The sequence below is a fragment of the Oncorhynchus keta genome, chromosome 14 (assembly GCF_023373465.1).
Source record: "Oncorhynchus keta strain PuntledgeMale-10-30-2019 chromosome 14, Oket_V2, whole genome shotgun sequence".
NCBI lineage: Eukaryota > Metazoa > Chordata > Actinopteri > Salmoniformes > Salmonidae > Oncorhynchus > Oncorhynchus keta.
In genome coordinates, this window is record NC_068434.1 from 61,900,871 (window position 1) to 61,924,665 (window position 23,795).

A 23,795-nucleotide genomic window follows, 5' to 3' on the forward strand; every position below is an offset into this window, starting at 1 on the left:
TTTGTCCAGTAGGGGTCAGCAGATACATTTTCAAGAGACAGATTCATTGTTCAGTTCATATTTATTATCAAATACATGACAGTATTATCAAAGATTGATTTTATTTCAAAAGGGGTAAAGTGAACTTGCTGGTGATGCAGAAAATAAATCCTCAGCAAGGAGGCAAATAGAAGCCTTTTGAGTTGAGAATTGTAAAACCCTTGTGACAATATTTGAGTATGTTCAGTGTTAATTATTGTTTTTTGAGACCTTAATGTGTAAGGAACACATGTTCTGTGGGCGTTCACAGATGGACTGTCATTTAGGCCACTTCAGCCTCCTGACCGCATGCCCACGTAGCCAACACTCAAAAAGAATCTGGATTTGAAACAACCTAATTATTTATTTATTTTTGGTAGCCCAGCGCAGGGTAAATACTGGACAGAGCACAAGCTGGGTTATTTTTACCCAGACAGTTGGGTTGTGTGAATAACTAAACTGGCTGGGTTGTTCAGATTACCCAAACTTGGGTTAATTTAACCATCAGTTGGGTTAAATTCACTTTCATGCTGGGTTGAGTCAGCAGCTGGGTATTTTATAATGTAATCCTTACGTTATTTTCAGGAGGCATGGCTTTCAGACAGTTATTTTGGGCCACCCATGAGAGTAAATGTAATTCCTGTTCATCTGTTCTGTTGTATTGTATCAGATGTTAAGATAGTACACCGCAATTTTAAATGTTCCTAATATATTTTTGCATATTACATGTTATAATATAATATTAATAATATGTAGATGATTTATTACATATTGTAATAAAGTGGTAACTATCCCAACATTGGAACATATACACTTCTGTAAGCCTCATAAAAGCTTCAAAACGGTCTGAAATGTGATTTTCTTTGAAGTTATGCAATAGGAAGGGCGGGGGGGTAGCGAGAGAGAAGTAGAGGGACAGAAGTTACTGCTAACAATTTTTCATGTGCTAACAATACAACAGAACTGTCACGACTTCTACCGAAGTCGATGTCTCTCCTTGTCCGGGCGGTGCTCGGCGGTCGACGTCACCGGTCTTCCAGCCATCGCCGATCCATTTTTCATTTTTCATTTGTCTTTTCTTGTTTTCCCACACACCTGGTTCTCATTTCCCTCATTATGTGTTGTGTATTTAACCCTCTTTTTCCCCCATGTCTTTGTGTGCTATTGTTTATTCTGTTTCATGTTATGCGCACGTTAGTCTGTTGCGCTGGGTTATGTTGTTATTTCGTGTTTATTTTGCCGTGTGCTTTTGGTTCGCCTAAATAAAAGGCTCCGTTGGCTAACCAATATCTGCTCTCCTGCACTTGACTCTCTTACAGCCATTTACGCATACCTGACAAGAACAGAGGAACAGGAACAACATTTACTCTCACAGGTAGCCAAAAATAACAATATCTGAAAGCAACGCCCCTACTAAGCTATGCCTACCTTCTGATCTGACCCACTGGATCATATCTCAATAATAACACAGCATCAACAACCCAACTTTGCTATTTTCTCAAGAAAACAACCCCACTAAGTTGCCCATTGCCTGCAACACAGAAGTTGGGTCATCCAAACACATTTTTTAGAGTGTACTCAGAGTCATCTGTCAAAATTGTACTTTTCATTGCTGCTTGCGGTTCTGTCAACGATATGACAATTTTATATATTTTGCTCTTAAGTTGTTTCATGTCAGTCACCATCAGTGGTGTAGTGCTGTGTAGTGTCATTTCCAAAGTATTCCCACAAATAACAAAAGAGACCAATGTGATTGTGTCGCAATATAATCAAGTTATGAAATGATTCTTTTCAAATACAATTTGCAGTGTACAAGTCATTATCATTATGTTCCGACCCGACCATCCGTCCCGCAGCTGAATCTAGTTGCCTACCACTGGCCTGATTTATAAATAAGGTAGGCCTAATTTGGTGTTTTTGAATGTTATAGAAACACCAAATTAGGCCTATATGAGCCACTATGTGTAAGCATAAACAATCTGCAATTAGGATGATGCATAGTATGTATATTCTAAAATGAAATTATACAGAAATTATACATGTCGGTTAATTGAGAAATGATGACATTAAAAAAAATACAAGATTCGCTCCGGTACCTCAAAAAATAGCACTAGACCACTGGTTACCATGTCAGGTCAAATCAGTCCGCTCTAGCCCCCTTGTTTATACTCTTTCGGGAAAAAAAAGTAAACCTGTCTCTGTGCACTCAGTAGTACATAGATGAACGCTGCAATGGTCCTCCTGAGTTCCAGACTGAAGCTGGTCCATAAGCCAAGGTTTCTGTACATCAATGTCTCCAATGTCACTAAGTATATAAAATACTGTAATTTACCAGGCACTTGTGTCACCGTATGTGGAGAACACAAATGAATCTACACTGAACAAAAAGTGTTGGGCCCAAGATTCATGAGCTGAAATACAAGATCCCAGAAATGTCCCATACACACAAAAAGCTTATGTCTCTCAAATGAAGTCCACAAATATGTTTACATCCCTGTTAGTGAGCATGTCTCCTTTGCCAAGATAATATATCCACCTGACAGGTGTGGCATATCAAGTAACTGATTAAACAGCATGATCATTACACAGGTGCACATTGTGCTGGGGACAATAAAAGGCCACCCTAAAATGTGCAGTTTTGTCACACAACACAATGCCACAACACAATGACTCAAGTTGAAGGAGCATGCTGACTGCAGGAACTTCCACCAGAGCTATTGCCAGATGATTGAATGTTAATTTCTCTACCATAAGCTACCTCCAACGTTGTTTTAGAGAATTTGGTAGATCACGTGTATGGTGTCGAGTGGGCGAGCATTTTGATGATGTTAACGTTGTAAACAGTGTGCCCCATGGTGGCAGTGGGGTTATGGTATGGCCAGGCATAAGCTATGGACAACGAACACAACTGCATTTTATCGATGTCAATTTAAATGCACAGAGATACTGTGACAAGATCATGAGGCCCATTGTCGTGCCATTCACCCTCCTTCATCAGCTCATGTTTCAGCATGATAATACAGGGTCCCATGTCGTAAGGATCTGTGCACAATTCCTGGAAGCTGAAAATGTCCCAGTTATTCCATGGCATACTCACCAGGCATGTCACACATTTAGCATGTTTGGGATGCTCTGGATCGACATGTACCACAGCAAGTTCCAGTTCCTGCCCATATCCAGCAACTTCGCACAGCCATTGAAGAGGATTGGCACAACATTCCACAGGTCACAATCAACAGCCTGATCAACTCTATGCAAAGGAAATGTCATGCTGCAAGAGGCAAATAGTGGTCATGCCAGATGCTGACTGGTTTTCTGATCCACGCTCTTACCATAGGAAGCACCATTGACTCTTGTCTTAAAAAAGTGACTGGAATATTTTCTGGGATTCTTCCGATGGCATTGAGGAGTACACCACATCAGTCACTGGCTTTATCAATAAGTACATTGAGGAGGTCGTCCCTACAGTGACTGTACGTACATACCCCAACCAGAGGCCATGGATTACAGGCAACATTTGCACTGAGCTAAAGGGTAGAGCTGCCGCTTTCAAGAAGCGGGACTCTAACCCGGAAGCTTATAAGAAATCCCACTATGCCCTCCGACGAACCATCAAACACCAGCGCCGAGAGCTGAAAAATGACACGAGAGCTGCCAAATGACATGAGCCGACCAGACAAGCTAAATAACTTCTATGCTCGCTTTAAGGCAAGTAACACTGAAACATGCATGAGAGCATCAGCTGTTCCTGATGACTGTGTGATCACGCGATCTGCAGCCGATATGAGTAAGACTTTTAAACAGGTCAACATTCACAGGACTAGACGGATTACAAGGACATGTACTCTGAGCTTGTGCTGATTAACTGGCAAGTGTCTTCATTGACATTTTCAACCTCTCCCTGTCTGAGTCTGTAATACCAACATGTTTCAAGCAGACCACCATAGTCCCTGTTCCCAAGAACACTAAGGTAATCTGCCTAAATGACTACCGACCCGTAGCACTCAGGTCTGTAGCCATGAAATGCTTTGAAAGGCTGGTCATGGCTCACATCAACACCATTACCACAGAAACCCTGACCCACTCCAATTTGCATACTGTACCAACAGATCCACAGATGATGCAATCTCTACTGCACTCCACACTGCCCTTTCCCACCTGGACAAAAGAAACACCTATGTGAGAATGCCAGTCATTGACTACAGCTCAGTGTTCAACACCATAGTGCCCTCAAAGCTCATCACTAAGCTAAGGACCCTGGGACTAAACACCTCCCTCTGGAACTGGATCCTGGACTTCCTAACGGGCTGCCCCCAGGTGGTAAGGGTAGGTAACAACACATCCGCCATGCTGATCCTCAACATGGGTGCCCCTCAGGAGTGCGTACTCAGTCCCCTCCTGTACTCCCTGTTCAGTCATGACTGCACGGCCAGGCACGACTCCAACACCATTAAGTTTGCTGATGACATAACAGTGTTCGGCCTGATCACCGACAACGATGAGACAGCCTATAGGGAGAAGGTCAGAGACCTGACCATGTGGTGCAAGGACATCAACCTCTCCCTCAATGTGATCAAGACAAAGGAGAAGATTGTGCACTACAGGAAAAGTAGGACCGAGCACGCCCCAACTCTACCTACATGTACATAATTACCTCAATTACCTTGACACGGGTGCCTCTCGAACATTGACACATTGACTCTGTACTGGTACCGACTGTATATAGCCCCGCTATTGTTATATACTGCTGCTCTTTAATTATTTGTTATTCTTATCTCTTACTTTTTTAGGGATTTTCTTAAAACTGCTTTGTTGGTTAAGGGCTTGTAAGTAAGCATTTCACAGTGCTACACCTGTTGTATTCCGAGCATGTGACAAATAAGATTTGATTTGATTTACCTTTATTAAGGTATCTGTGAGCAACAGATGCGTGTCTCTATTCCCAGTCATGTGAAATCCATAGATGATTTCCTTCTGAACTGTAACGGAGTAAAATCTTTGAAATTGTTGAATGTTGCGTTTATATTTTTGTTTAGTTTGGAATTAGTATTTGACACAACTTTGCAAAGCCAGCCACAATATTAATATTAATATGAAATTAGATGAGAATACCTTCCAGACATTACATTTTCATTTATTTTTACCTTGGAATTTCATATTTTCTAACAGCAAAAATTATGTTTAGAAAGAAATACAGAAAACCCATATGCCTTCAAATGTTGTGTATTCTAAGGAATGAACTATTCTAATCTTTATTTCACTCTCTTTATATAGTATCTGCTCAAACAGACATAAGAGATAGGAATCATATGTCCTGTTTTTTCAGTTCTCACAAGCACTGCAAAACAACCAATAAAAACGCAGCTCTCGTTTTATGTAGGCTGCAGCCTATAAAAACGGCATCTTCCTCTTCGTTTTCAGTCTTCACACGAGCCCCATGGAATGTCAGCTTTAACAACTTTAACATGCTATTGAAGTTGGCTGGTTAAGCTAATATAAAAATAAATAAAAGTAGGGACAATGCAACCCGAATCTTTATTACTGGGTGCTGGAACTTCCATGGCCGTCACTTCGCATTGGAAATCGAATGAGATGCTCAACTGGTCTGTGGTTACCCAGGGAAACGCCACGGCGCTTGGTGATATGGAGATGCCTGGGAACCCACGTTCGCAATATGGACAATTCTCTCCGTCTACCTCCGTGTTCTTGGCCGTGCTCATGACGCTTCTTGTCTTCGCCACTGTGCTCGGCAACGCGCTTGTAATATTAGCCTTTGCGGTGGAGAAAAGTTTGCGAACTCAAGGGAACTTTTTCTTTTTGAATTTGGCCATAGCCGACTTACTCGTCGGTGAGTGCGTAAATGTATTGTGTGAGCAAATGCATTGTGTGCCATTGTTGTAAAGGTATACATACTGTTGTGCATGATTCATAAGCCACTGCTACCCATACATATTTTCTCTCTGTACTGTTCTATATTGCCAAAATATCTGAACGCGTTTCAAATGCGTGCTTAATAGTCGTGCGTAAAATGTGTGTTCCATCCCACCTGCAGGAGGCTTTTGTATTCCTGCGTATATCCCCTATGTCATTACCGGCGAGTGGAAACTCGGACGAGGTCTTTGCAAGATATGGCTGGTGGTGGACTATACTTTATGCACTGCATCAGTGTTCAACATCGTCCTGATCAGCTTCGACAGATTTATATCTGTCACACGAGCGGTGAGAAAACATTTACGCATGATTATCCTTTCCTGCAGCAAGTTTAATGTTCAACTGTCTGCGAGTGATATGGAAGTAATGAAATGTAAAGACATATCAAAATATCATAATTGAAAGGTTTTCTTTAGTGCACCAAGAACCTGTGTACAACCCATTTCAATAATGCCACCATTCCGTTCTTTCTGTATCAGGTGAGCTACAGGTGTCAGAAAGGTGTGACCCGGGAGGCTGTTCTGAAAATGCTGAGTGTGTGGCTGGCTGCTTTCCTACTCTATGGGCCAGCGATCATTATCTGGGAATACATCGCTGGTAGTAGCGTGGTGCCCGACAAAGAGTGCCACGCAGAGTTTTACTTCAACTGGTATTTCTTGATGACTGCATCCACTGTTGAGTTTTTCACCCCCTTTGTTACTGTCATGTACTTCAACATCAGCATCTACATCAACATCAGGAGGCGGAACCAGGTGAGGGATGAGCAGCCTGTCGAGGGGCCTGGGGACTGTGAGATGGAGGCCCTCAAAGCTGGAGTTCAGCATGTATTCTTCGTCAGACCAGTGGAAGGTGAAGCCCAAAGGATCCCAGACAATGCTGCCAGGTTAGGAGGTATTCTATCTACTGCTAAAGTGTCAGCAGTAACTGGGAACAGCAACCATGAGACAAGTAAGGACAGCACAATTCTGGACCTTCCTCCACTGCAAGTGGATGATGTGGTCCAGCATTCCAGGAGGACGCGGTTCCAGTCAGCGGAGCACTCGTTCAGTAAACAGCGCAGCCATTCTGAAGTAGCTGCCAGTCGTTTTCGTCTCTCAAAGGACAAGAAGGTTGCCAAGTCCCTGGCAGTGATTGTGTGTGTGTTTGGCCTGTGCTGGGCTCCCTACACACTGTTAATGATCATTCGTGCAGCATGTCATGCCCAGTGTGTCCAGCACTACCTGTATGAAATCTCCTTCTGGCTACTGTGGGTCAACTCCTCCATCAACCCTGTCCTTTACCCACTGTGTCATACCAGCTTCAGAAAGGCTTTCAGAAAACTGCTTTGTACCACCAAGATTAAAATTCAGCCACAGTATATGGAACAGATGTATTAAGCATGACCAAATTGCACTGTCAACTAATGGCCTCGTTCTGACAGTTTTACATAATCCGTCGTCTCATGATGTTAGTGTAGGCGGACAGGTCGTACGAGTGTTGCACAACACTGGGTACAGACGGTCACCATGAATATCGTTTTGTATTTCTGTGTAGCACGTGCTTGTTTGCAGATCTTACGACGTGTATTGGTTACCTTTACAACAAATGTAATGTCTGTTTCATGTTGAACAATAAATACATGCACCAGCTCATCTCCAATATGTTTATTACCCTGGCGTCCACCTTAGACTTCAGGCAACAGTGTTCAACACCTTTTTTTGCAGTATGTTAGCCTTTATATAGGCACCAAAATGCCACGAAATGACAAAGAAAAACATGTTCTCAGCTGTGATTGTTATTCCGTGGGCCATCAACGAGAGACTGTCTCCATTGAAGTCACCTAGCAACGGATGAAGTAAAACGGAATAACAGCCGTAGTCAGGAGATAACAAATGAGGACCGATTAGCTAAGCATGAGTCACAACACAACCTTTACCATCCAAACTAAATAGTAGAAAACACCGAAAGTGTTTCTAAAAATATAACTTTCATAACCTTGTCTTTCATGAAAGGGTGACCATTTTGTAAACAAATGTCGATCCATTCACTAACGTGAATCTCCCTTTCAGTGCACCGACTCAGTATTAATTCAAAACCAGAGGCTAGTTCCCTGCAGCATAACAGAAGATGGACGCCAAGTTATAGGCATGTAGGGTTAATATCAATTTGTTTATTTGTGCAAACGACATGATATTTATTCTGTTTTTGCTGATTTACAAGTAGCTCATACAATAGATAGGGTTCAGAATCCAGAATACAACGAGATGAATAGAACCCAACCCCAGCAGAGATCTTTTAATCAATGTGGACATCTAAGAAATTAAGGTTAGCTGCCACTTTAGTAGCGCCAGTGACAAAGGGGTATCATACACATCAGTTCCTCCTACCACTCATTGAGATATCCAGAGCAGGTCTATGTAAAAGCATGCACCAACACACGCCGCCTAACTCTCTACAAATGGCTGTCAACCACAGAAGTAAGGCCGCAACCAGAAAAAAAAAGCTCAAGCTAAATGAGTGAAGCAGTTGAGGAGAGAGAGAGAGGAGGGCAAAGGAAAATCTACAGCCGACTGCCCAGGTGTTAGTCCATGGAGGAGAAGGGGTTATTGGGTCACAGCGTTAGGTCAATGGGATAACTCCCCCAGTACGACCTAGTAATGACGAGACATAAAAGCAGGCAATTTCATTCTTTTGCATGACCATGAAATCATGATGACGTACAGACAGAGGAGATGAGTAGGGTACAAAGTTTAAACATGAACTTCCACTGGCTAGATCTTCGCCTTCTGAGGGTGACGACGGACAACAGAAATGGTCAAATATGATGGAATGACAGCACACAGGAAGCGCAAGGCAAACTGCAGCCTGTACACCATGTATTCTCAAAAGCAACACCTTATGCTAAAAATGGTAACATGTAATAAAGGAGGATGATAGAAGGAAATAGAGAGAGGAGAAAAGGATAGAAAGAGAAAGAAATAGAGATATGGAAGGCAGGTGTTGTTGGTGGGGTTGGCATTTTTCCCAATGGATGGAATACCCTGGTGTGAGTGTACATGTGTGTAAATATATATATAGATATTTATAAGTGTAGCGAGCCCTACAGCACCAGGCCCTCATAAGCAGGCCCCTCGGCCTCCGGCGACTCTCTCTGCAGACGCAGGTGCTCCAGTGTGTTGTGGAAGTGTTTGTTGATCTGCTCCGTCTCCTCGCTGGCCTCCAGGTTTGGCAGGTCCTCTCGGATCTTCTGGATCAGCTGGTTCAGAACCTGGACCGTCACCTACAGGGGATCAAGACAGCTCATGATTTCAAATAAGAATTTCAAATAAGTTGAAATTAGCGAGAGAAAAAGTACGTATTACCTACTGTAGATATGCAGAAATATACTCAGTTATAAGACAAAAGTTATATAATGATTTAGGGGGGGAAAAAATGTCATCAGTGTCTCAAATTGTTCTGACTATGGAGCCCCTGTTCTCAGTCCCTGGAGGCCTAGTACCCTCTCTAGCTGTTAAGAAAAACACCCTGTAAGACACCCCAACTGAGGCAGATGGGGTATCTGTCTGTGGAGAGTGGGTGGGTGAGCTGTAGCCTCCTGTCCTTCCCTTCTTGCTGCGCTGGTAAATAACCACCAAAGAGTGGGCGTCCCCTTGGTGTCCTAGCAAGTCCCAACACTGTTCCAATAAACTCAGAGAACACGGGAGATTGGATGGCGACACTCCAGGCAGCTCAATGTGACCGTCTGCACTTGGAGTGCGTTGAAAAGACGTCAGGATTTCATAATGCAAGCCTGGTTCTTAAAAAGCGTGTCAGGAATGAGTGGTAGTATAGACGAGGAGGACGAGGGGGAAGAAATGTGCACATACCGCATCATTCTCTCTTTCGTAGAAACAGACGTATCTGTTCAGGATCTCAATGAAGAGCTGCACTTGCAATGACGGGTCCATGCACTGGTTGGCGATTTTCAGGGCCTTCTTTAAGCACTCCATCACCCTCTTCCCGTCAAGAATCTGAGGACAAAGACGGTGGTGTAAAACTCTTTTACCACGCATTCTCACACACACACACACGCCACCTGTGATGAAGAGGAAGTTGAAACTCTTAATATAAATATAGAACAAAGAGAACCTCTTACTGCATTTCCCACGCTTCAATACTCTGATTATGTGTCATTATGCACAAGGAACCTTACAATTACCACCCTGCTTGTCATATGGGGATTTATTTTTTACATCTCATGAGAGCAGAAGACAAAGCAAGGCAATCAATCTCAATACTTGGTTACTAGACTGTTACTGCATGTCTGTTACTATGGTGACACCATCATCTTTAGAAAGGCACTGTATTTTACACAATAATTATATATTTATCCTCTTTGTGATCACAACCCCCACCTCCTCTCCATTCTTTTCAGTGTTGCGTCCGGACCAGAAGAGGTGTGCACAGATGCTGACGGCACGACACTGGTCTGGCTTCTTGAGCAGTTTGGAGGCAGCGAGCGCACACTGTGTCCTCAGAGGCTCGTGGTTCTCCTCGCTGAAGCATTTTGTTCTCTCAAACGTGCCGATGATCAGCGTGATGGCTGCTAGTTGAGCCTTGGAGTCGCTGATCTCATCCTCATACAGGGAGAAGGCCTGGGGGGGGTGGGTGGCAGTCGTATGTTATGATTCACAGAGAAAACAGATATAGAAAAATTCCTGACTGTGAAATCAATGGATCAATGCTGCCAACACAGGGCACAAGTAAACCTAAGGCGAAGAGGGGCAGTGACCTCCTTCCTCCAATATTTAACACTCAACATTTTGTCCCTTGTACCTGTGACATAAACTCGTAGGCCACAGTCTCGTGGTTCTCAAAGCCAATCTCTCCTGCGGCCAGCGCCCCCTGTAGGAAGAGTCTGAGGGGCAGCTCAGCCAGCTCAGCCTTGATCAGAGCACTGATGGTTTGGTGGGCAAACGAGAAGATCTTCTGGCACTTCTTCTCCCATTTATCATCCTGTGGGACGTGTTCAACAAAGAGGAAACGGTTCAAATCCACCTTCCTGTTTATCATAAATCATCCTCTTCATAACTTTGTTAAAAAAAAAACTATGTATACTGAACAAAAATATAAATGCAACAATTACAAAGATTTTACTGAGTTACAGTTCATAGAAGGAAATCAGTCAACTTAAATAAATAAATGATGCCCTAATCGATGGATTTCACGTGACTGGGCAGGGGGCACATCCATTGGTAGGCCTGGGAGGGCATAGGCCCACCCACTTGGGAGCCAGGTCCACCCACTGGGGAGTCAGGCCCAGCCAATCAGAATGAGTTTTTCCACACAAAAAGGCTTTATTACAGACAGAAATACTCCTCAGCATCTCCCCTCCCTGACGATCCCACAGGTGAAGAAGCCAGGTGTGGAGGTCCTGGGCTGGCATGGTAACACGTGGTCTGCGGTTGTGAAGCCGGTTGGATGTACTGCCAAATTCTCTAAAACAACGTTGGAGGCATCTTATAGGAGAGACATTAACATTAAATTATCTGGCAACAGCTCTGTTGGACATTCCTGCAGTCAGCATGCCAATTGCACACTCCCTCTAAACATTATGGCATTGTGTGACAAAACTGCACATTTTAGAGTGACCTTTCATTTCCCCAGCACAAGGTGCTCCTGTGTAATGCTCATGCTGTTTAATCAACTTCTTTACATCTCACACCTGTCAGGTGGATGGATTATTTTGGCAAAGGAGAAATGCTCACTAACAGGGACGTAAACAAATTTGTGCACAACCCTTGAGAGACTTGTACACTTCTGTGTATGGAACATTTCTGGGATCTTCCATTTCCGCTCATGAAAAATGGGACCAACACTTTACACGTTGGGTTTATATTTTTGTTCAGACAAGTTAGGGTAAGGGTTACGTGACGTACTGATGAAGAGTTCTCTTTGTAGCGGAAGGCCAGCTGATAGGCAGCAAACACCAGCGGTGGAAGAGTGTAGCGAATCCTCTGGTTCCCCCCAGCACCAAAGTGCTTCCTGGCTGTATTCAGGATCTGAAGAACATGACGGAGCCCTCCATTAACATATGCCATGAAACACATCTCCTGAAAACACATTGATACTGTGACGAAAATTAAACTGTATGGGAAGCAAAGCTTACCAGATACTGTTGGTCGGGGTCATCGGAAAGCAGCAGATGAATGAAGCGACCCACAAGGCTCTGCTCCTCAGCAAAGTCCTCTGGGTCTGGGTCCTCAGCGGGCTGGTCTGGCTGGTCCTGGATCAGTGTCGACACCAGGGACAGGATGGCATCCACCTGGAGGGAGAGAGAAAGCAGTGCTTCAGCAGTGAGATATTTACAGTGCTTTCAGAAAGTATTCACACACCTGGACTTTTTCCACATATTGTTGTTACAGACTGAAATAAAAATGGATCAAATTGAGATTGTGTCACTGGCCTACACACAATACCACACAATGTAAAAAAGGGTACTTTTGTCTTTAAATAAAAATATAATCCTAAAAAATGAAAAGTATTCAACTCCTTTGTTATGTCAAGACTGAATTAGTACAGGAGGAAAACTGTGCTTAACAAGTGACATAAGTTCCATGGACTGAAAGTTTTTTTAAAAAGCAGACACTGTATATCCTTTTGAGCATAGTGAAGTTATCAATTATATTTAGATTGTCGCTACACGGATACAGGCATCCTTCCAAACTCAGTTGCCGGAAAGGAAGGAAACCTCTCAGGGATTTCACAATGAGACCAATGGTGACCTTAAAACAGTTACAGTTTAATGGCTGTGATAAGAGAAAGCTGAGGATGGATCAACAACATTGTAGTTAATCCAGAATACTAACCTAACTGACAGAGTGAAAAGAAGGAAGCCTGTACAGAATACAAATATTCCAAAACATGCATCCTGTTTGTAATAAGGCACTAAAGTATAATCCTGCTAAAAATGTGGCAAAGAAATGCACTTTTGGTCCTGAATATAAAGTGTTATGTTTGGGGGCAAATCCAACACAACACATCACTGAGTACCTCTCTTCACATGTTCAAGCATGGTGGAGGCTGCATCATGTTATGGGCATGCTTGTCATCAGGAAGGACTAGGAAGTTATTTAGGACAAAAATAAACACAATAGAGCCAAGCACAGGCAAATCCTAGAGGAAAATCTGTTTCAGTCTGCTTTCCAACAGACACTGGAAGAAAAATTAACCTTTAAGCAGGAAAATAACGTAAAATACATGGCCAAATCTACACTGGAGTTGCTTACCAAGAAAACATTTAATGTTCCCGAGTAGCCTAGTTACAGTTTTGCCAAATTGGCTTGAAACTCTATGGCAAGACTTGAAAATGACTGTCTAGCAATGATCAACAACTAACATGACAGAGCTTGAAGAATTATAAAATGGGCAAATATTGTTCAATCCAGGTATGCAAAGCTCTTAGATACTTACCCAAAAACACTCACAGCTGTAATCGTTGCCAAAGGTGATTCTAAAATGTATTGACTCAGGGGGTTGAATACTTATCTAATAAAGAAATGTGTACTTTTTAAAATTTTATATACATTTCAAAATCATAGAATTTTACAAATTATATTACAGAGTATTGTATGGACTGTTGACAAAAAGGACCATTAAATAAATAAAAATCCTACTTTGTAACATACCAAAATGTGTAAAAAGGAGTGTAAATACTTCCTGAAAGCACTGTTTCATCAACAAGTTTTCTTGAGCAGACTGGAAAGGGCTATTAGTGGCAAAAAAAAAAAAAAAAAAAAAAAATGAGACAGACTGCAAGTATATTGTAATGGAGTTGAAGTTATATCGTGGCCAAAAAGGTATGGGTGAAGATAGTTATATAAGTTAGGGGGGGATGCTTTTAAAAAGGCCTCTTATGGCATTACTGGGAAATCAATGATCTCCTGGAGTCCCACTAAGAGCGCTCTTAGAAAAGACTGGTGCTCTGAATCATTGTTCACATTGACCTTTTCCAAATTGAAAAGTTAGAAAAGGTTATTATGACTTTAACAGCAAACATCTTGAAGAAGAAAATTGATGAAAATAAGTCGCCAGACTGCATGGAAGTATACAATACAAAGAGCCTTTTGTTCATGCTTACCTAAACAAAGTAAGGTGAACAGAGGCCAACAACAAGAAAACACTTATGAGAAAGAACACAGCTCAATGTGCAAAAATATAAGTACGTGTTTGTGTGTACAATACCCGTCAAAAGTTTGGACACACCTACTCATTCAAGGGTTTTTCTTTATTTGTACTATTTCCTACATTGTAGAATAATAGTGAAGACATCAAAACTATGAAATAACACATATGGAATCATGTAGCGACAAAGAAAGTGTTAAACAAATTAAAAATATATTTAGATGAGATCCTTCAAAGTAGCCCCCCTTTGTCTTGATGACAGCTTTGCACACTCTTGGCACTCAACCAGCTTCCTGAGGTTCTTACTTGGATTGCATTTCAATTAACAGGTGTGCCTTGTTAAAAGTTAATTTGTGGAATTTCTTTCCTTCTTAATGCATTTGAGCCAATCAGTAGTGTTGTGACAAGGTATGGGTGGTATACAGCAGATAGCCCGATTTGGTAAAAGACCAAGTCCATATTATGGCAAAAACAGCTCAAATAAGCAAAGAGAAATTACAGTCCATCACTTCTTTAAGACATGAAGGTCAGTCAATATGAAAATTTGCAGCCCAAATAAATGCTTCACAGGGTTCAAGTAACAGACACATCTCAACATCAACCGTTCAGAGGAGACTGCGTGAAACAAGCCTCATGGTCGAACTGCTGAGTGCTAAGAAGAAGAGACTTACACTTGGGCCAAGAAACACAAGTAATGGATATTAGACCGGTGGAAATCTGTCTTTGGTCTGATGAGTCCAAATTTGAGATCTTTGGTTCCAACCGCCGTGTTTTTGTGAGACGCAGAGTAGGTGAACGGATGATCTTCCCATGTGTGGCTCTCACCATGAAGCATGGAGGTGGTGGTGTGATGCTGCTTTGTTGGTGATACTGTCAGTGATTTATTTAGAATTCAAGGCACACTTCACCAGCATGGCTACCACAGAATTCTGCAGTGATACGCCATCCCATCTGGTTTGCACTTAGTGGGACTATCATCTGTTTTTCAACAGGACAATGACCCAACACACACCTCCAGGTGGTGTATGGACTATTTGATCAAGAAGGAGAGTGATGGGGTGCCGCATCAGATGACCCGGCCTCCACAATCACCTGACCTCAACCCAATTAAGATGGTTTGGGATGAGTTGGACTGCAGAGAGAAGGAAAAGCAGCCATCAAGTGCTCAGCATAAGTGGGAACTCCTTGTTGGACTGCTGGAAAAACATTCCTCATGAAGCTGGTTGAGAGAATGCCAAGATTGTGCAAAGCTGTCATCAAGGCAAAGGGTGACAACTTTGAAGAATCTCAAATATAAAATATATTTTGATTTGTTTTACACTTTTTTCATTACTACATGATTCCACGTGTTATTTCATAGTTGATGTCTTGATTATTCTACAATGTACAAAAATAGTAAAAAGTAAAGAAAAATCCTGGAATGAGTAGGTGTGTCCAAACGTTTGACTGGTACTGTATGTGTGCGTTGGTGTGTGTGTGTGTGTGTGTGTACTGACCTGCTCCTGGGATATAATGGTGGTGTTGTAGTCCAGAGTGTTGCTCAGAACGTAACAGCTCATGCTTTTGCGGGACTCATAATCAAAGTACTCGAAGAGTGGTGGGAAGTGCTTGAGTTGCAGAACGGTCAGAATGTTGTTGTAGGTGTCCACTGGGATCTTCAGCAGCCTAGTCAACTCTTTCGAGACCGCGCTACTGGTTGCAATGCTTCGAAAGGGGGGAGACAATGGCGTTGAGAATGAAAATACTGAAGGAGCTACAGCAGTTTCCTTTGTCAGCTATTTATGAAAATTGGGAAATATAATAACTTCCAAACATCACATGGCTGATATATATATATAGTCTAAAGAAAAAAGGGAATTACATTAAGAAATTACATACAACTTCTTACAGAGATTTGAGATCATAGACGGGGATGATAAACTTTATTTCTTTTTAAAAATGCATTACTGTTTGATGGGAAGATGTACTCTGCAGCTGACTTTCTTTTGAGATTTGTAAACCTTTCAGTCTCAAGTATGGCTGAACAAAGCACTGTAGCCTACTCTAGCACTTCGCTGAAGAATTAGGTTTTTGTACCATTTTTCTACTAGCGGTTGTTTGTTCAGCAAGCTCTTAATGCAAGATCGGTGGCAGGTATATAAATATTTATTTTCTTACCTGTTTCGCATGTTATTTTGGCATTAATACATGTCACATCAGTTTGCAAATAATAATAAATAAATATATATATATATATCATTGAGTTAATAAATGAACATACAAACATGGTCCTGTTTTGTTTTCTTGAGTGAGGCAGCTCCAAAATGCAGGTGTTTCAGCTTAGCTCAGTGCTTTCTGTGGTGGTGGGGCAAGCCAGCAGAAAATAGGAGCATTGCACCGTGATTGGCTCTGTGTTCTGTCACTCACGGGGACACTACATAAGTCCTTAGTAAGGGTAGACATCCAAGATTTCAGACCTTTGGGTCCTGCCGTAGAGTTATATTACAAGTGCCCTTCCAAGAAGGCTCAAGGTCATCGACCACAAATAAAATGACGTCAATGACGTTATACGCACTGTAGCCTTGATTGGACTGATCATGTCAACATCTTACTTCAGTCTTTGCTAGCAGTCATTATGAATCAAGTTGACAATCTACTGGCAAATCATTTTTTATCCTTGTCATATGAAGAGAAATAATTCAGATACATTTTATCTATAATTTATCAGTGCTCGGCCATAAAGATTACAGAAGTTGGAAATTGCAAATTCAACAATGAGTGGTTTGTAAGGAATCAGTGGCTAACTGCAAGCATTGCAAAGCAACCACTAGCCTGCTATTCAATGGTGTGGCTGTGTGTTTTTTTCCCCCCCTGGTTCGCACCATAAATCCAGAGAATTCCAGACATTGATGACAAAAAAATATATATTTTCACCAACGCCATATTGTAAACACAGTTTGTGGCCAGTGTTTGCAAACCTTTTTGTACAGATTTGACAGTGCTACTGATAGTAGTGGTGGCACTTCGCTTGCACGTGCAAATTCAGCACAAACATTCTATAATAGAATTGTGTTATTTGACATGTCAAATTAAAATCGTATTTAACGCGTCAAATAGTGTTATATGGGGCCTCCCAAGTGGTGCAGTGGTCCAAGGTACTGTATTGCAGTGCAGCTGTGCCATTAGAAAGGGTTTGGCCGGCAGGGATGTTCATGTCTCATCGTGCTCTAGCGACTCCTGTGGCGGGTTGGGCGCATGCACGCTGACACGATTGCCAGGTGTGCTGGCTTCCGGGTTAAGTGGGCATTGTGTCAAGAAGCAGTACGGCTTGGGGTTGGGTTGTGTTTCGGAGGACGCACAGCTCTCGACCTTCGCCTCTCCAGAGTCCGTACGGGAGTTGCAGTGATGAGACAAGACTGTAACTACCAATTGAATACCACGAAATTGGGGAGAAAAAAGGGGCAATTTTTTTATACAAAATATAAAAAGGTGTGACAATTATTTTTTCCAGATTTTATTTCTTTCATCACATTCCAAGTGGGTCAGAAGTTTACATACAGTCAATTCGTATTTGATAGCATTGCCTTTAAATTGTTTAACTTGAGTCAAGCGTTTCGGGTAGCCTTCCACAAGCTTCCCACAATAAGTTGGGTGAATTTTGGCCCATTCCTCTTGACAGAGCTGGTGTAACTGAGTCAGGTTTGTAGGCCTCCTTGCTCACACATGCTTTTTCAGTTCTGCCCACACATTTTCTATAGGATTAAGGTCAGGGCTTTGTGACGGCAACACCAATATCTTGACTTTGTTGTCCTTAAACCATTTTGTTACCATTTTGGAAGGATGCGTGGGGTCATTATCCATTTGGACGACCCTATAGTGGCCAAGCTTTCACTTCTGACTGATGCCTTGAGATGTTGCTTCAATACATCCACATAATTCTCCCTCCTCATGATGCCATCTATTTTGTGAAGTGCACCAGTCCATCCTGCAACAAAGCACCCCCACAACATGATGCTGCCACCCTTGTGTTTCACGGTTGGGATGGTGTTCTTCGGCTTGCAGGCCTCCCCCTTTTCCCTCCAAACATAACCATGGACATTATGGCCAAACAGTTCTATTTTTGTTTCATCAGACCAGAGGACATTTCTCCTAAAGGTACAATCTTTGTCCCCATGTGCAGTTGCAAACCATAGTCTGGCTTTATTATGGCGGTTTTGGAGCAGTGGCTCCTTCCTTGCTTTACTGTGGATATAGATACTTTTGTACCTGTTCACTCCAACATCTTCACAAAGTCCTTTGCTGTTGTTCTGTGATTGGTGCGAAAAGTGCAAGTCAAAGTACATTCATCTTTACGAGACAGAACGCGTCTCCTTCCTAAGCGGTATGACGGCTGTGTGGTCCCATGGTGTTCATACGTGCGTGCTATTGTTTGTACAGATGAACGTGGTACCTTCAGGCGTTTGGAAATTGCTCGCAAGGATGAGCCAGACTACTGGAGGTCTACAATTATCTTTCGGAGGTCTTGGCTGATTTTTTAAAATGTTCCCATGATTGTCAAGCAAAGAGGCACCGAGTTTGAAGGTAGGCCTTGAAATACATCCACAGGTACACCTCCAATTGACTGAAATGATGTCAATTAGCCTATCAGAAGCTTCTAAAGTCATGACACCATTTTCTGGAATTTTCCAAGCTGATTAAAGGCACAGTCAAATTAGTGTATGTAAACTTCTGACCCACTGGAATTGTGATACAGTGAATTATAAGTGAAATAATCTGTCTGTAAACAATTGTTGGAAAAATTACTTGTGTCATGCACAAAGTAGATGTCCCAACCGACTTGCCAAAACTATAGTTTGTTAACAAGAAATTTGTGGGGTGATTGAAAAACGAGTTTCAATGACTCAAACCTAAGTTTAAGTAAACTTCCGATTTTAACTGTAGCTACACATCAGTCAGAGTCCTGTCTGCAGAATGCCCATTCATGAATACTCAGTGGAAAAGTACAACTAACTTATAAAATGAGTCTGAGGAAGAGCTGAAATTACAATAAGAAGTATTTTAGATCTGCGTTTATAAAACGCAGCAAGATATTTCTTATGTGTTTTATCTATTTTGTCTGTGTTACGCAACCCCTGCTAATGTAATTTCATTTTAATTTCCATTAATGTATATCTTTGGCCCGATGAATTCCTCTACCAAACAAAGGAGAAGCAGAACTATCCAGATGATCAACTATGTAACACTGAGACAGGGACATGGTAGTGCTCTTACTGCTCCAGGTTGAGCTTATTGAAGATCTCCACTGTGCTCTCCAACACCTTGTCCACATAGTCCACCCGGTCAGGGTAGCACTTCATTGCCAGGTTGATGAGGGACACCTGTAGTGAGACCACATCCTCCGAAGGCATGTCCTGGCGGGACTGGAGGGAAAACATGAAATACAAAATATGTAATAACATATAATGTTGTCTACCTCAGTTGAATTACTTAAACATCCATCAAGGTCATGAGATTGAGTCGATGAGAGGAAAACTAGATCTCGATTTTGTGCCTGAATTTGTCTTTAGAGCGAGAGATATTGATATCTGCAGGGGAGAAAGAAAAAGAAGAAAAAAAGAAGAAAGCCTTTCTCCATCACTTACCTGTATAACTGTGGCTACTTGTTGGGAGAAAATATCAAACAGTTTGATTTCAGCAGGGATTCCAGGTCCATCTTCTCGGTGAGCAAACAAAGCCAGTCTAAAACAGAGAAGATAAATCACGTCAGTGTTTTTCAATACAATACCAGGGAAAATTGCAATCCTGTGTGTTGTGTACTGATTGAACGGAAATCATATGTAGCCGAGTTTACATCACCTGTCAATGAGAGCGATGATGATGTTTTTGACATTGACGTGCTGATGCAGGTCGGCACAGGAACGAAGGAATAGGTTCAGTGTCTGAAGGTGGAACTCATCAGGGAAAACCTGTTATAGAAGAGGAGAGCCAGGCCATAGACAGCAGGGCAGGGTGACTCCATTTGACCAGTCTATGTGATGAATCAGTAATAGTTCATGCGTATGCATTTCCTACTACAGACCTTGACGCAATGACAAACTGGAAACGGTAGTTACCTGAATGATGCACTCCATGAGATATTCTTGAGCCAGGGAATCTCTGCAGTTTACCACCTGTTCTAGGACACCGGACAGCACAATCTGGGGAGAGAAATAACCCAAATACAATGTAACACAATGGACATCCTCTCTAGATATAAGGGACTTAAGTATTTGTTTATTTTCTGCACGTTGTAATACATATTCAATGTAATATTTTATCCAATGCTGCTTCCCTCTTTGCCAATCATAATTTCTAAGGTAAAGTAGATATAATAGCAGAAATAAAACATCAAGAGGTGCTCAGGGTTAAGAACCTCTCTCGGAGCTTGACAAGGATCATCTTCCCTTGTCTCCACGCCCTCAGATAGACAAACGACAAAGGCTAAACCCTACATAATTCTATAGGTGCTCTGTATTCTAGAACAGTACATGATGTGTTCCTATGCTCCCCTGCATGGCAGGATTCTCTCAATTCAAGTACATTAATTCATTTGAAAGCCAATATCTGAAAAGTGGCACAAATAAAGCATACCGATTCATATTAACTACACAGTCTTCAAGTCAGTTTCAGATGAATCACACATTAGCATTCAGATTTAATGTCAAGTGTTCCATTTTACTTCTAGTACATGCAAATATGCAGCTCTAGACATTGATACATATATAGGCAGACGTAAACACAAACCTGTTTATACTTTTCCACGTTGACCCCCTCCAGTTGGCTGAGTCGAACCAGGTTGGTCCCGACCAGGATGCGCAACTCTTGCCTCTCCTTCTCCCTCTTCTCCCTGTCTCGGCTGTGGCCCTGGTGCTGCATGCGCACCCACAGCTTATTCATCTCAGCAAAATTCAGCAACACAAAGTCAATGGAGTCGTTAATGTCTCCCGTCATCGCATCCTCCCCCCTGGAAAGACAGAGACGAGGACCAAAAGTTCAGCCTCGTTAACTGGAGCATGATATATCAAGAGGAAGTAAATAAGCCTTTTCATTAAATCAATAACTCTAAGGTCACATTTAAACCTTCTGGGATGATTGCTAAACAACGAGCTCAAATCTCTTTCAATCAGAGGACGGACACAACGTAATGAGAAGGTCTGATAAATACACTGTGAGGCCTGGATTGCGAGTGGGAATCGGTCGATGAGAATGAGTGAGGGGCAGCTCAGGAGGGGAGCCCCGTGAGGAGAAAATCTGAATTGCGTACTCTTTTTTTCCCTCACCTCCTTCTCAAAAACCATTGGATGAGAAAACCAAAGGTCCCTCCCCTCTGACCTTCTCCTCCAAAGGGTTTCATGGAGGTGGCAAGGCAAGAGGATGCAAGGAGTATGCAATTGAGACTCTCCCTTTGTTCTTACTCTAACTGCTCCCCGTCGTCAGGCAAGATGTTGCGGGTGCACTGCAGCAGGTAGTTTCTGAGGAACAGGCCTCTCAGCGGGTGCTGCACCCCACGACACATCTCCACCAGGTCCTTCAGGATGTCCTTGCGCGACTGAGGGAAGGAGCGAACATACACCACCCCCACAGTGATCAGCAGGTAACTGGGAGAGAGGAGAGGGGGGGGGGTCATTACTTGTTCTGTTTCCTATTCCTCTAGGGACAAGCTCCTTCATCTGATTCGCACTGCCTAAAGGAGAGCATTGTTGTCACATGTACAAGTAGGCTAGTCCAAGAGAACATGTGCAGCTTACACTTATTCACTATCTGAAATTATCATAAGGATGCTTGAGTACTCACAGTCTGGGGATGATGTTCCCTGCATATTGAACCAGCTCATAGAGGTCAGCCACCTTCCTCCCTTTGGCAAACTCATCTGTCAGGTACACCTCCAGGTAGTGGAGCTCGTCAGAGATGGCCATGTCTGCACTCAGAATTAGGGACTCATAGCACAATTGTAAACAACACCAAACATAGACTTGCCTAGAACAGTCAAATGATCTTGAGAATGAGGAGTGCATTTTGTTTCTATGTCTAGACCAGAGATCCATAGGTTGCAGCAGGTAAAGGATACAGAGTTCGTAGTAGCTCTTTGGCGATAACATGGATGTCCTGAGTTCGCCCAGCATGTTAGATGCATGTTTCAATGCATCCATCAGCTTGTTCTTGTCCTACAGATGGAAGTGTCAATAAAACAAGTCAAGTAACAAGTCAATGAGTATACAGTACAGTTCATTTAATATCTGATACACTGCTCCAAAATATGCTGTAATGTAACTTGCGGCTTGGAAACACTGTCTCTCTCATACACTGATGAGGGTCAGAGAACACAATACATATTTGCTATATTGTTAACAGAAAAGAGAAGGAAATCAAACGGACCCACAAAGGAGGAAATAGGTAGATCTTACCAGGCAACGCTTCATCTGAAATGACTGGACCTTGACAGCCTGCACAGCTTCATCAAGTAGCTTTTCCTGCTCGTCCTGGGGTGACTGCTGTGTGGTAGGCTGAAAGACAGCACACAGAAGCTCAGAGGAATGCCATGCATGTTACTCTGACATACTCCATCCACCATTACAGCTACAGTGGTTTAGTTACAGGGAGCCAAGACATGAAATTGATGCTCAGTAAACTGGCTATGCCCACAGGAAAATAATTCAATGATTGGTGGTACTGTACTGGCCAACATAAACATCGAGTTAGCTAATTCATAGGTATTCTAATGTCAGCCCTCTGGATGGCCTAAGATTAGAAATGGTGAAAAAAAGGCACATGCCTCATCAAGAGTGTAGTAGGTGTAGACTGCAAGCGAGCACTGAGTCACCAGACTATCATCAAATGGTTCGCTACTGATTCGTATGCACTGTGTTCACACGAACCATGTTCATTTCTAGCATCACCAGAATGAATGATCAATGACTGACATCTGTTGGCTAACCTTTGTTATTGAACTAGATAACTAGCGTCAGTTGTGGTGGCCAGGTTTGTATATTTGGACCTCTCTGTCACGGATAACCAATCGAGTTTAGCTAGTTAGTTACATATGCTAACTTAAATCGATATTCTCATTGATCTGTACTAGCTACGTTAGTTAGCTAGATAGCTAACTGGCTAACGCGTCTAGACATTTCATGAAAATACTAGCTAAGATGAAACTAATCGACCATAAGAGATGCTAGACATCAATGAATCGGGTCGATTCTTCAAAAATGAAATATGTTGACAGTTAGTCTACAGCCTTGGCCAGCTACTAGCTAGCATGTAGCTATCTGGCTTTTAACTAGGCCGTAGCTAACTAGCACCACCCACAATTTGAGTCTGTTTTCGAGTCTCAGCCATACAGCAATAACAAAAAAACAATACCGAAAAGTAATGACTCACATAGGAGGATTGGATGGATAATAATCACAAGTATAAAGTGTAGCTATTTGTGCCTTTTCACTTACCATGATTATCAAGTTTGTATCAGCAAACTGGTAGCTAACCCTGAAATCGTCTCCCAGTCATGTGACTGCTACCAATCCACCAGCTACCCGGTTTCCACAAGTTACCACAGCTACAAAGTCAAAATAGACTATGTCGTAAAAATGTATGAAAACAACTTTTTGATTTTATGTCTTAATTTAAGGATAGGATTAGGCATAGACTGTGGTTGAGGTTAGGATTAGGTTTATACTCCGATTTTAAGA

General features: G+C 42.3%; 2 protein-coding genes across 4 annotated transcripts; one reads left to right on the forward strand and one right to left on the reverse strand.

The window, feature by feature from the left end:
- Positions 1 to 5,442: 5,442 nt before the first annotated feature.
- On the forward strand, positions 5,443 to 7,577 carry LOC118393745 (histamine H3 receptor-like). The gene is made up of 3 exons (XM_035786783.2): positions 5,443 to 5,866; positions 6,071 to 6,237; positions 6,429 to 7,577. Exons 1-3 carry the CDS (start codon positions 5,539 to 5,541, stop codon positions 7,323 to 7,325), a joined length of 1,392 nt encoding a protein of 463 aa, XP_035642676.1. The 5' UTR covers positions 5,443 to 5,538; the 3' UTR covers positions 7,326 to 7,577.
- A 501-nt stretch (positions 7,578 to 8,078) lies between these two features.
- LOC118393743 (vacuolar protein sorting-associated protein 35) lies at positions 8,079 to 23,795 on the reverse strand. 3 transcript variants are annotated; one of them, XM_035786782.2, is made up of 17 exons: positions 23,553 to 23,795; positions 22,515 to 22,598; positions 22,178 to 22,274; positions 21,904 to 22,027; positions 21,525 to 21,707; positions 20,854 to 21,073; positions 20,184 to 20,267; positions 19,927 to 20,036; positions 19,713 to 19,809; positions 19,342 to 19,490; positions 15,588 to 15,795; positions 12,077 to 12,232; positions 11,847 to 11,969; positions 10,744 to 10,923; positions 10,323 to 10,562; positions 9,795 to 9,938; positions 8,079 to 9,208 (listed from the first exon to the last, which is right to left on the reverse strand). In XM_035786782.2, the coding sequence occupies exons 1-17, from the start codon at positions 23,553 to 23,555 to the stop codon at positions 9,029 to 9,031; spliced, it is 2,382 nt and encodes a 793-aa protein (XP_035642675.2). In that variant the 5' UTR covers positions 23,556 to 23,795; the 3' UTR covers positions 8,079 to 9,028. The 3 variants fall into 3 exon arrangements, with proteins under 3 accessions (XP_035642675.2, XP_035642674.2, XP_035642673.2); XM_035786781.2 differs by having other exon boundaries at positions 22,515 to 22,601; XM_035786780.2 differs by having other exon boundaries at positions 22,515 to 22,613.

Bases quoted from the DNA above. Each gene is read 5' to 3' on its own strand.
- LOC118393745 (XM_035786783.2), top strand. From the start codon at position 5,539: ATGCAACCCGAATCTTTATTACTGGGTGCTGGAACTTCCATGGCCGTC. The intron at 5,867-6,070 runs GTGAGTGCGTAA...TCCCACCTGCAG, and splicing joins CATAGCCGACTTACTCGTCG to GAGGCTTTTGTATTCCTGCG. The intron at 6,238-6,428 runs GTGAGAAAACAT...TTTCTGTATCAG, and splicing joins TTATATCTGTCACACGAGCG to GTGAGCTACAGGTGTCAGAA.
- LOC118393743 (XM_035786780.2), bottom strand. The intron at 22,275-22,514 runs GTAAGATCTACC...TTCCATCTGTAG, and splicing joins TTCAGATGAAGCGTTGCCTG to GACAAGAACAAGCTGATGGA. The intron at 21,708-21,903 runs GTGAGTACTCAA...CCTCTCTCCCAG, and splicing joins GGGAACATCATCCCCAGACT to TTACCTGCTGATCACTGTGG.